General features: G+C 36.9%; 1 protein-coding gene across 4 annotated transcripts in view; it reads left to right on the forward strand.

Moving 5' to 3' along the window:
- GLIS3 (GLIS family zinc finger 3) overlaps positions 1–11,436 on the forward strand; it is a 178,973-nt gene extending 167,537 nt beyond the window's left edge. For all 4 annotated transcript variants that reach the window (XM_087742320.1, XM_087742316.1, XM_087742317.1 and 1 more), the window contains exons 10-11: positions 5,821–6,003; positions 7,211–11,436. In XM_087742320.1, coding sequence (XP_087598446.1) covers positions 5,821–6,003; positions 7,211–7,335 — 308 coding nt within the window. In that variant the 3' untranslated portion in view covers positions 7,336–11,436. The remainder of the gene's footprint in view (positions 1–5,820; positions 6,004–7,210) is intronic.
- Positions 11,437–11,747: the final 311 nt, after the last annotated feature.

Raw genomic sequence — 11,747 nt, forward strand, 5'->3', positions numbered from 1 at the left:
TGACTTCCCAGCTTGATGCCATTGTACGCCATTGTACTATGTGTTTGTAGACAGAATAGAAGACAGTACAGGTCCTGGAAATCTGCAACAATTGACCCAGGACTGTATTGTACTGCTGAGTCTTTTCAGCCAAGAACAACTACAGGGATCTCAGGAGAGGCATCTGAAGACACAGGCATCTGCAGCACACGGGCAGCTGCAAGAATAAGCTGTTGCTCTGAGACAAGTCAGAAGAGATGCATGGGGTAGGAAAGAAAAGAGCAGCAACAGAAACTCCTTCACAGTGAGCAAGCTTCTTGTGCTTATGGTATAGAGTGAGGTAAAGCTCCTTTAGGCATGGACATAGCTGACTTGATTTTGGATGCTTCTGGTACTATGAACATTTTTGCACTTTAAACTTGTTCCTGTAATTCATGTCATATGTGTGTGTGAGTTAAGCTGACGACCAATGCTGGCTGAGTAATGGAAGAAATAAAAAAAGTCATGCAAAACATTCAGTAAAAAAAAAGTTGCCATTTCTTTAAAAAATTGTTAGCTGATATGAGTTATCTATACTAGTGTATCTGTACAGGCAGCTCTACTAATAATAGTTACATTTTAATTACAAATAATCAGATTTAAATAAATAGAAATATTTCTAGTGTTTCACATTTGCAGGTCAGTCTGGCAGTACAATATGTGATTATATCTCTGTCTTACTCTTTCTTTTCCTTTTGTTCTTCACACTCGGTACCAAATGGTTACTGATGTTTGTGCAATTCAGCTAGTGGACACTGTAGAAATATACTGCAGAGGAACACTATTTTGAAGTAGTTCAGGCCAAAGACAGGTGGAAATTTTACATGCCATAGCAGTAAAGACTACTCTCCCATGATGTATATTTCTTAATGGCAGTTGTAATGCTTTTCTTGAGCAAATATTCTCTCTTTGTGGTGCCAGGCATAGAGCTGACTGAGGAGGAAATAAACGTCCATCAGAAACTTCCTACCTTATGGAAATTATAACTGTGGCAGTCGTTCATTACATATCTGTAATGAAATCTTTGTTCACATCAGTTCAATGGGATCAGAGCTCTATCACAAACTTATGTAGACCACGATTTCAGCTGTGAATTTGAGACAGGCTGTGTACCTGGGATTTTCTTGCTTTCAGAAGAGATTCATGCAGTATACAGCTATTTTACCATATTTAAAAATATTTCACTTTCCTCAGGAAATAATGCTATCATGCCAGAAAAATAACTGTTTATTCTGTATCTTGACATCATGGCTCTTAGCTATAGTGTACTGAATCAAAGAAACACAATTGACATAACCTTGTGTGTGTGTGTGTTTTAAGTAGTTTAATAAGAGAGCAACTGATACAATCCAGAGTTGTAGTCCTGAGAAGAAATGTTCAGTTGCTGGAACTTAATTAGCCAACATTTTTATTTTTCCAGTACTGCATGAAAACAGAAAACTGATGCTACAGATAGTTCTCTAACAGATAGTCTCGAATGAGGGGCCAGCTGTGGTCAAGGTCTAGGGCCTGAATTGCATATGGTTTCCTGTTATCCTACATTCAGCAGTAGTGTAGATTATCTTGGGCATGGCACCATGTGAATAAAGGGAAGAGCTCCTGATACCAAGTTAGGTGATTTTGCTGTATCATGTTTGGGCTCCAACTCAAAGACCTCTACACTGTGACCTGATGCACTGGAGACATTGGCAAAGACATTCAGAATAGTGCTAAATAACTGAGGGGAAGAGAATGATGTATGCTCTGTTCTGCTCTTTCCTGTTTATGGCTCTCCATTTTATAAGATGGATACTTATGACACTTCATGATTTATGAATCATGAAAACAACATGTATCTAGGAAAGTTGAATTATTTTTCTGTGCTCTCTTTCCATCTTAAAAAATTGTTTGGGGGTTTATCAGTTAATGAAAATGCGTTGGGCACTTCCCTGGTTCTTTCTGCAGTATAGCAGTTAATGTACCAATGGGTCAAAGCTTGTAAGACTTTGCTAGACATATTCTTTTGCTTAAGTAGGGAATGAGCAAACACAGAGGATGTAACTCACAATAGTTCAACCCCAAGGTAAGTAGTTTTTCTGCCAGACTTCAGCTAGCAATAGTCAAAGTTACTGCCAGATTGTTCTGCATCGGGAACAGGATGCTGTGAGAAAGGCACAAATAGAGAATGAGCACAGAGCAATGTGAAAGGACATTTCAGCATGTGTCTTGAAGGGTCTTGCCAGCTGGCTCAGACCACTATAGATTGAAATGGTTGTTTCTGGTAACTAGTCTGACTCAACAGTAAACTTTCACAATGTGTCTTGTTGCTGCTTGAGAGAAAAGTTGATTTTAAAAGCATTTTTAAAGAAGGCAAAAACTGTCAATAGCTATGTAGCTTCTAAGTCAAGTTTTGGATGGCTATTGTTTTTTCCTTCATTTTATTTTATTTTACTTCAGTTGATTCTTACATGTCAGGACTGAACATTTAAGGATTGACAGGTAGTAAATTCCTAACATGCTTTGCAGTCTGACTCAGTTTTGTTGCAGTTAAACTTTAAAAGAAAAAAAAGATTGAAACCGTCATCTTACAGCTAGGTGTAAGTGCCCTACAAAGTGCCCGCAGCCACTGCAAAAGACAATGAAATCTATGAGTGTTCAGCCTCTCTAGAGAGCACAGTCTGCAAATTGTGCCTGCTGTGGATGAGGAACCATGCCTCTACTTTTTATTTTTCTGTCTTTTTTTTTTTTTTCTTTTTGGCTTCTTTTATGTGAAGTCAAAATACTCTTTTTTCATGCAGGTTTTCAGACACAATGCTGACAATTGTTTCAATGTTCTTTCATGTAACTATTTGCCTGATCTAAACTCTTGTTATGTATATGCAAATTAGGCATTTCTCTCATTGTGTGTACATAGAAGTGTCTTGCAAGACTACTAAATATAATGCAAAGACTATGTTTCACTCACCATTGTTACCTAGACCTCTCCATAAGATGTCTTCCAAGTTCCCAGGTGAAGGTTCAGACTGTCTTTCCTGTCCATAGTCCTGGCCTATTCTGATGCTTTTAAATATTGAGTTTTCTCTTTCAATTCAAGCACATCTTGTGCATGCCAACATTTCCTCATGGAGACCACAGAAATTAGTCTCAAAGGAAAAATAATTAGAATCATAAAACTCCTAAATCAGGCATCCTTCCTCCTGCTTGGCAGAAAATCAGCTATATCACATAAAGTGATATAGCATGTTTTCCACTGTGTCCTTCTCCTTTCTCCACCCCTATTATTTGTGAATGCATTATCTGTACAAAAACACTGCGTGCAGCTTTAGCAAACAAAGTCCCATGTGTGCACTTCCATAGGGAAGTTAATGGAAATACACCTAGCTCCTAGTCACAATCCAGAAAAGGTTTGCCAATGGCCTTATGTTCATAACATGTTTCTAAGCATAGACTGTCCCTGTAAAGGGATTTGAGGTTGGAAGGTTTGTTTGGGTTGGGATGTGGAACTGCACCAACATAAAATTTCTATTTTTAAAATAGTTTTTATTCATAAGTCAAAACTAGATGCCCCATGTGAGGCATTTCTAACTACTATAATGAATGAATAGGCCAATATTTCTGTTCAGGTGTCATATAATACCCAAGACATTTAGACATGTCCCTCTCAAATATCAATAGGTTCTGATTCCATGTTTCATGCTTCAAGTAAAAGGATCTTCTCTGCTTATAATCTCCTATCCTCTGGGATATCTCCTTGATCCTTTTTGAACTGTTAAATGGTACCCAAAGGCCTTTTGTCATATGCTGCTGCACACCCAAACATCCCATTACTTTTAGGGAGGGATATGAGCTTTTAATCCTGTCAACTAATTTGTGTACTGCTCATGGTTTCTTACTGCTTATGGACATCAGTAGATCCCAGGCATGAAAGCTGAATGTCTGGTATAAATATGCTTTCCTAACTACACAGTATGGATGTACTGAGGCTAATTCCTGAACAGGTAGAAGGATGAACTTGAGCTGGCTGTCTCTGTAAATATCCAGATTAGGATTCCTTATTCCCTTCTAGTACTAAATGCTCTTTAGAGTCAAATCTGTGAACATTTATAATCAGTGAGAGTAACAAGGTTTTCTCCTTTTATATAATATCCAAAAGACAATAAACAGATGCCTAAGGAGACGGGAGTCATTCAAGTTCTTGAATTATAAGCCAGTATCTGCAGTATGGAGTTTTTATACAGAAGATGCATTAAAAGATATTTTTCAATCCCCCTTTTCCCCCATTTAACTTTTTTCCTGATGTTGATGTTTTAAGAGTTTAGGGAAGATTTTGTTGTTGTTTCTTTTTATTGATCTTTCTACGCTAAAAGGAAATTCATCTGGAAGGACCTTGTTATATGGATATTGATTAACTAGACTGGCTAGAGGAGACAGCCCTGCACATCAGCTTTTTCTATTGACAGTAATGTCTATGGAATAAACTTGAGACACAGGAAATTCCTTAAGATGCTTTCTGAGGTAGGGAGGTCATTTTTCTGACAGTGGCTTTTTGGTATGACTTAGCACAACATGTTCTTCATCAAGAGAGTAGCACACCAGCCCTTAGGCAATAAGCTGTATGCTAATAAAATCTTCAGAGACTGTATCACTCCTGGGCCTATTTTTGGACAGTCAAGGCCTACAATTTCTATGTAACACCTTGGAGGCAATGCACTATCTTTTGCCTTTTTCCTTTATGCACAAAGAGAGTGGTGGGAACAAGGAGCCACAGCACTGTCAGACAGGAGCTTGATTCACAGGTTTTTCTCAAAAGAAAAATATGTATATATTGTAATACTGAATTTATAATGGTTTCATTTCTGACATATACTCTAAGAACATACTATGGAAAACAGAAATAAATGCATACCACAGTCTTTTACCTAAAAAAGCCATCCTTCAGACTCTGAGCAAAATCTCCAAAACTTAGACTTAGCAGCAACTTTTTAAGGAGGAGAAAAGACCTTGCTTCCATGAGAATAATCTTCAGGCCAGTCTACTGCAGAACATCTATCTGTGCCTCTTAGGTTGCCCACGTGTCCCTATTTTAAGAAGCAGCATGGGTTTGGTTATATAAATACATATTTTGGCATGGACTTCAATGTGAATTTACTCAGTGCTTATATGCCTCTCTCAAATACCATATAAGGAACAAAAAAACAAAGAACAAAAACCCTGGTGGGGATCTCTTATGTCATGTGGCACAATGGTCTCGGTTTTCTTCCATCTGGACTCATTCCTACCAATGAGTGAGTAGGACTCTCACCCTGTATTTACAAACAGCAGGCCCCATGGATCATCAGCTAGCAGCCCTTCTGAGTATTATATGCATACCCCTACTATCAACCAGCTGTCTGGGCATCAGTGACAGACCCTCAGATTTTATTCAGACCTTACTTGGGCAATCTTCCTTGATTTTGAATTCAGCATTTTCTTAGATTTTTCAGGCAGCAGCCCATTGTGAAATCTGGAGATTACCAGTTCAGACAGCAGGGCTGCAGAGTAAAGGGAGAAATTTCCTGAAAAATTTCAGCTTCTAGCCAGTCAGTGCCTCTCACAAGTCATGCTGGAATCAGGATGTCCATGAAGCGGATTGTGTTTGGAATTAATAGCAACCAGAGGAAGTCTTAGGGAGCTTCATATCAAAGCTGCTTTATTGGTGGAAAATAATTGAAGTCCTGGTGCTACTGCAGTTGAGGTTTTTATCGTTCTCATGGCCACGGTTCCACATGCTATCCCTTGTATCTCTGTCCAGGTCTTTTTCTGACCACTTTCTTCTCCTTGTAGGTTTTTATGGGCAGCTTCAGACTTTCTGCCCTCCACATTATGCTGACACTCAGAAGAACGTACAACATGGTGTTTCTTGCAATATGGTTCCTCCTTTTGAAGACTGCTTAGTTCCCACATCAGCAGGCCAGGCAGGGTTTGGCATTTTCCATCGAACTTTTTCAGCTCATTCTGGTATTACAGGTAAATGACAGCTGGGGACTTTGCGGACAATTATGTACAGTTTGTGGACTTTGACAAGTCTGTTTGAGCTGTGTATGTGACTGGGACCTGTCATGACAGACTTGACTCTTCACAAAGAGGAGATGATTTTCAGACCTTTATGGAGTAGTTGGCACTGGGACCCAGTCACCATGGCTCACAGCAACATCTGGCCTCTGTGCAGACTGCACACTGTTGAGGGCTTCTCAAAGTCTTCTAACCTCTGGGGATCAGACAGTCACTAGCTCATGTATTCGCTTTGAAATACAGTCCATTGAGCCCTGTGTGATATTTGTGCCGCAACTCCACTCTGCTGTAACTATTGTAGTAGGGACCTGAGATGATTCAAACCATTGATTTTGCTTTATGCATGTTTAATTTTTCTCAGTCTTGAATTTCATTTATTCACATTTCCATGACAAGAACTGCCTGGGTGCACATTTTTCTGTGCCCATTTGGCTTAGTCTCTGCCTACCTGAAAAGTACATAAGGGGTTTGCATGCTGCTCTGGAAGGGTGAAAATTATGTCTGTGCAGAGGATCAGTACAAGACAGTGGGCCTAATCTTAGAGCCTAAGCACAATTGATGCCCAAGTCTTTTATTGTCCTTCCACAGAGGATGATTTTACTTAACATTTACTGCGCTTTGAAATCTCTTTTACGTCTTGATCCTTCAGTAGTTCATTAAAAAGCCAATGCGCCTGTAACTTCAAAGAGGCATCTCACAGTATGTAAAGATGTAATCCAAAAGATGGGAATTTTTCTGCAAAGAGTTACTCTTGTGCTTACTACTATCACTTGTAGAAACTGATATTTTCTGTACCAGAGTCTGCTTTACAGCAAATGAGTTTTACGGTATTTTTTGCCTCTTATCGTATATTGGGTATGATGAAATTCGATAAGCAAGCATGAAGTTTATTTTAAAAATTGTCACAATTTTAGCACCCATTAAATGGGCAGGTGTTACTTTTGATGAAATCTGCTGTACTTCAGACTTGATTCTGACAGAACTGAAATTCCTCCCTTGATAAGCAGTTATTTATGTAATTATTAACTTCATACATATGTTGACTTCTTTGTTCTGTTTGTTTATTTGGTTTAAAGCCATTTCCAGTTCTCTGCATAAGTATTAGGGCATTCTCCATGATATAGTTATCCTAGTTAATTAATTATTTTTGTATTTTTTCCAGTTTATGACTTTCCAGCAGGGTCCACAGGTATCTTTGGGGATTCAGCTCGCAGCATGCCAGAGGATAGCAGTTTCCTGCAAGTAAATGCAGTGGATCGTTGTTCTAGCCAGCTTTCTTCTGTCTGAAGACTAAAGTAATATAAATCTAGTTACAAGAACTTGATTTCATTTCATCTTGCCCTTCTGATATTTCTCTACAAAATTTTCTTCTCCATAAAACTGCCATGTATGTATGGGGATATAGGTTGATATACATACATAAAGGAGAGGAAGAAAGCAATCACCGAGCATTCATCATTTTATCAAGCAGCCAACTGAGAAGGAGAACGTTCAGAGAAAGCAAGCTTTGCCAAAACCTTAGCAATTGTTTCTTTTCTTTTCATCTGTGGCACAGCAACTCTACTTTTTTTGTTCTTTCTTCTTTTTGATTTCTCAAAGGGAATTCACAGACTGAATAAGAAAACTGCTTGTTGGCTGTAATCCTTTCAGGCTGAATGGGTGGACTTATTAAAGAACACAGCTTTAGGAAACTCCTTTTTTTAAAAAAAAAAAAAAGGAAAAGAAGTATAACCAGAGCACACTACAAACATTTCAAAGGCACACAGCTTTTTGCACAATCTGTTCGCATGTGATGCTTCCAAAGTTAAACACACACCAGCATCAAAAAGGGACAGAAATTAGACATATATCCCGGCACTACCCATTGGAGGCATTGGTGCGGCTTCTTTTTGGAGCCAAAGATCATTGGTACTGGATATCTTACAGGCCTAGGTTTAGGTGTCTTTTCCTTCCCTCTGTATTTTAAGCCATACAATATGGCCATTGCTATTTTTCCAATATTCCTTCTGACCCAGTGCTTTATGCAATGAATAAGAAGGGTTACTGCACTACATGAGAAGGGTTAATGCACTACATGAGAAGGTACATGGACTTTGTCTATATTTAGCACAGCTGCTAGATAAAAATAAGTATGTTTTAACTTTCTGATGATTTTTGATTATATTGTAGAGCTTTATTGCTGTATGTGCTATAGTACTCTGTAGGAAGGTTTAAAATACCCTGTAGAACAGATATTATTCCTTAAATTCCACAGTTTTTTTTTTTAAAAACAATCTGTACTGATTCAATTAAATTTTTGTTGCCCTAACATTTTTCATTTCCATAACACACTTTCAGGAAGAAGAGGTACTCTTAATTTTGCTATGTTCCCTCTGGTTATTAAGAGATGTAAAACTGAACTGGTTTGGTGATTTTGATTTTTCTACTCAGTATCAGGCTCTGATCCTTGAATTTAGTCCAGGATGCCAGCAAATGAGGTTGCCCTTCATGAAGGCTACAAGTGTATGTGTTAAAAACAGTATTTTGCAGTGGAGAGGTGTCATTGCTGTGATCCTATATACCTTGGGAATAACTCTTACATGATGTAAGACTGAGTTTTAGGTTATTAATCCCCGTTCACCCATTTTGTGGACTTCTTCCTGTGTAGTGTGCACCTTAATATTCTCCTGACCTGATTTAATAAGAAGGACAAAAATCCAAAGTTCATCCTTACAGGCTAGACCATAACTATGCTTCTGAAATCACTCATCTAGAAAAATGAATTTTAAAAAATGTTTATACAAACATTTTCTTGTCCTGAGAAGCTTTTGAGAGTTGTTGAATGCAGTCTGGGTCAAATTCATAATTTAATTTGCCATCATGTTGCATAGATTAATTTATGTCCAGATGTTTATAAACACTGGCAATCTTTTGAGGTTTATATTAATGAAATGCATTCTTACATACAGAAAGGCATATGTGCTTATATATTTAATGGAGAGATTTTCATCCAATAAATGCAAAGTATATATGGATAAATCATACACATAAATGATGTATAACAAGAAGTAATATGGCTTAAATAGAGATAACTTTGTAAAAAATTCTTGCCCCTTTTATTCTGCTTCTCACATCACAAGTGAATGTGTCCCTCTGCCTCAGCTTGCAATAGTAGGTCTAGTTGTTACTATATGTGGTTTGCATTGGGTTAAATGACATCAGGCTTCCCTACACAGGCAAAAAGACAGTCCTTTTGTATTAATGTATGATCTGGCCCAGTGCGTTGACAATGAGTTTCGCTTTTTAATAAAGCTTTAATTTTGTGCTGTCTTAAAGCCCTTTCTGTGGTCACTGCACATGCATAATTTGGCTTAGCAGGAATAATTAGGCACACTAAACACTTCAATTTGAAATGTGTAGAACTATGTTTTGTTCCAGTGAAGTCAGTAAGGGCAGGATCAGGCCCAGTGTGTACATATGCATGTACATGTCAGAATTTGTCAGTTGCTGTGTACAAAACTGAAATATTGCTGCTGACTTCAGATCCATACCACCTTGACTTTTAAATCTTTTGAAATATTTTTTCTAGTATCTGAATATACAAGCTATCCACTAGAGAGGGGGCTTATACATCAGGAAAGATCCTGACCAAAGGGAAAGTGGGAAGACAGAATTCAAAAAGGGTATTCAGAATTTGGGGGTTCATCAGTTACATTTAAAAAAGGAAACTTTTGCAAGTCATTCATTTGTTCTCTCACATATATATATATATAAAATATATTTACAGCTTTCTATAAGCATTAATTTTAAAAAGAAGGAGCTAGAGTACAGTCAAATTAAGCACATGAGAGTGGGCTACCAGTCTGTAAAAAGGTATGCCTTTGTTTACTTCTGTGTCAAAGACAAAGAGGATTCTTCGTGATTATTTCATTATTCTCTTTGGAGTCAGACTGACTTTGGGGGATCAACTTATATCACTGAGGGCAGTTGTATTAAAAAGAACCATTCTATCTCATGTATTTTGGGTATTTAAATAGGGAATCGTGTTTGTCACATGTTACAATGAAAAATGGTGCTTGTGAAAATACATAGCGTAATGCCAGTTACTGACTTACGTGCAAATACTTGTGCCTCAGTGATTTTTATGTTGTTATTGTACTTGCTGGATTGCTAACTTTCTAAAGGGATTCATATCTAAGAGATGAAGTTATTTTAGACTACGGACATTAAACAATATTCTAATGAAATTATTAACAATCATTCTTTTATACAATTCTCTTGTTTTCAGACTCAAATGGTCTATTTATATCTGCATTAGAAATGGGTCTACACTGGAGTTTAAAATATAGTTTCAAAGCGCATGGATACATGTGTGAGTGTATGTGAGTGCATGTGTGTATTTGGACATCCCTTTCTATGTGTATATATGTACATGTATATATACACAGATACATATAGGCATTATGGTTTACTAATACTAGATGCTGAAGTATTGCAGTGCTAAGGCCATCTGTCACATTGTATTTTGTTTTCAACTTTCTTGAAGAGGTGTGAATGAGTATAAAAATTAGATTTTAACTGTTTGATCCCTGTTTTCCCTGTGTAATTTTATAGCAGATTTTTTTAAAGAGCACTTTTTTGTTGTTTGTATGAAAATTTGTTGTTTGGGTTTTTTTTCCTAGTTCCTAGGAACTAAAAAAGCAAAAGAAAAAGACCACAATTTAAAATCAGCTTGGTGGGGTTTTATTTAAGAAGAAAATCCTTTTATTCTATACAGAAAGCAGCATCTTGTGTAATATTTTTTACACAAAGCACTTCGGTGAGGAGAGAAACTGGGAGTATGTTTTTCCTAAACCTTACAGAGTATTCTACATATTTATACATGCTTACATATACAGATATGAATGCCATTTGCATACTGTATATCTGGCTGATATTTGCTCTAAAGACATACCTGTTGCATACCATGAAAAATAAATTTCAAAAGAATTAGTTACACTTTTTTCTCTACTAGTATGTATGATTTTGTGATTTGTTACAGTTATTTTTCATATAATCATAAGTTATTTTCATTCTCTTTCATAAAATTCTTTTTCATGTAAAAGGTAAAATTGAAAGGTGTATGTGCATGGTACAAAATAAAACTGGAAAACTCAATGACATGACCAGTAGAATGTCTTATTGTGAGATGCCTTTAAAGAATACTGCTCCAGCCATTGTCCTTCACCATGAAACTACTTGTATATGTATGGATTAGTATAAATAGAAACAGAAAAAAAAATCTCAGAGATTTCTTCTAAAAAACACTTGGGTCAGAGTTTTAAAGTCTGGATTTAATTATTGTTATAGTCAGGCTAGAGATCTGTAGAGATAAATGAATGCCTCAGTGTGTGTTTACACCCTGGGTGGAGACACAAATAAATGAAGAACATTTAATTACATTTTTGTGCTGTGATAATTTTTGTTGGTTCCTTTGTTCATGTGGTTCTACAATACAGCATGTAAAGAGATTTTTCTTTTCTGTCTGGTTATTGTTTCTAACATACAAAAGCAATTAAGAAGTCATTTCAGAGCATTTAATGTAAGGAAAAGCGTATCTATTTTTATTGTGCATTAGGCAAAATGCTAACAAAAGATAGAGACAGAAGTTGATGCATGCTAATGTCCATGTTGTCCAAAACACATCCTAAGAATCCATCATGCTTAGGAAATAAGATGTT

This window comes from Nipponia nippon, unplaced genomic scaffold (genome assembly GCF_047370975.1).
Source record: "Nipponia nippon isolate SJK-2023a ecotype South Korea unplaced genomic scaffold, ASM4737097v1 scaffold_8, whole genome shotgun sequence".
Lineage (NCBI taxonomy): Eukaryota > Metazoa > Chordata > Aves > Pelecaniformes > Threskiornithidae > Nipponia > Nipponia nippon.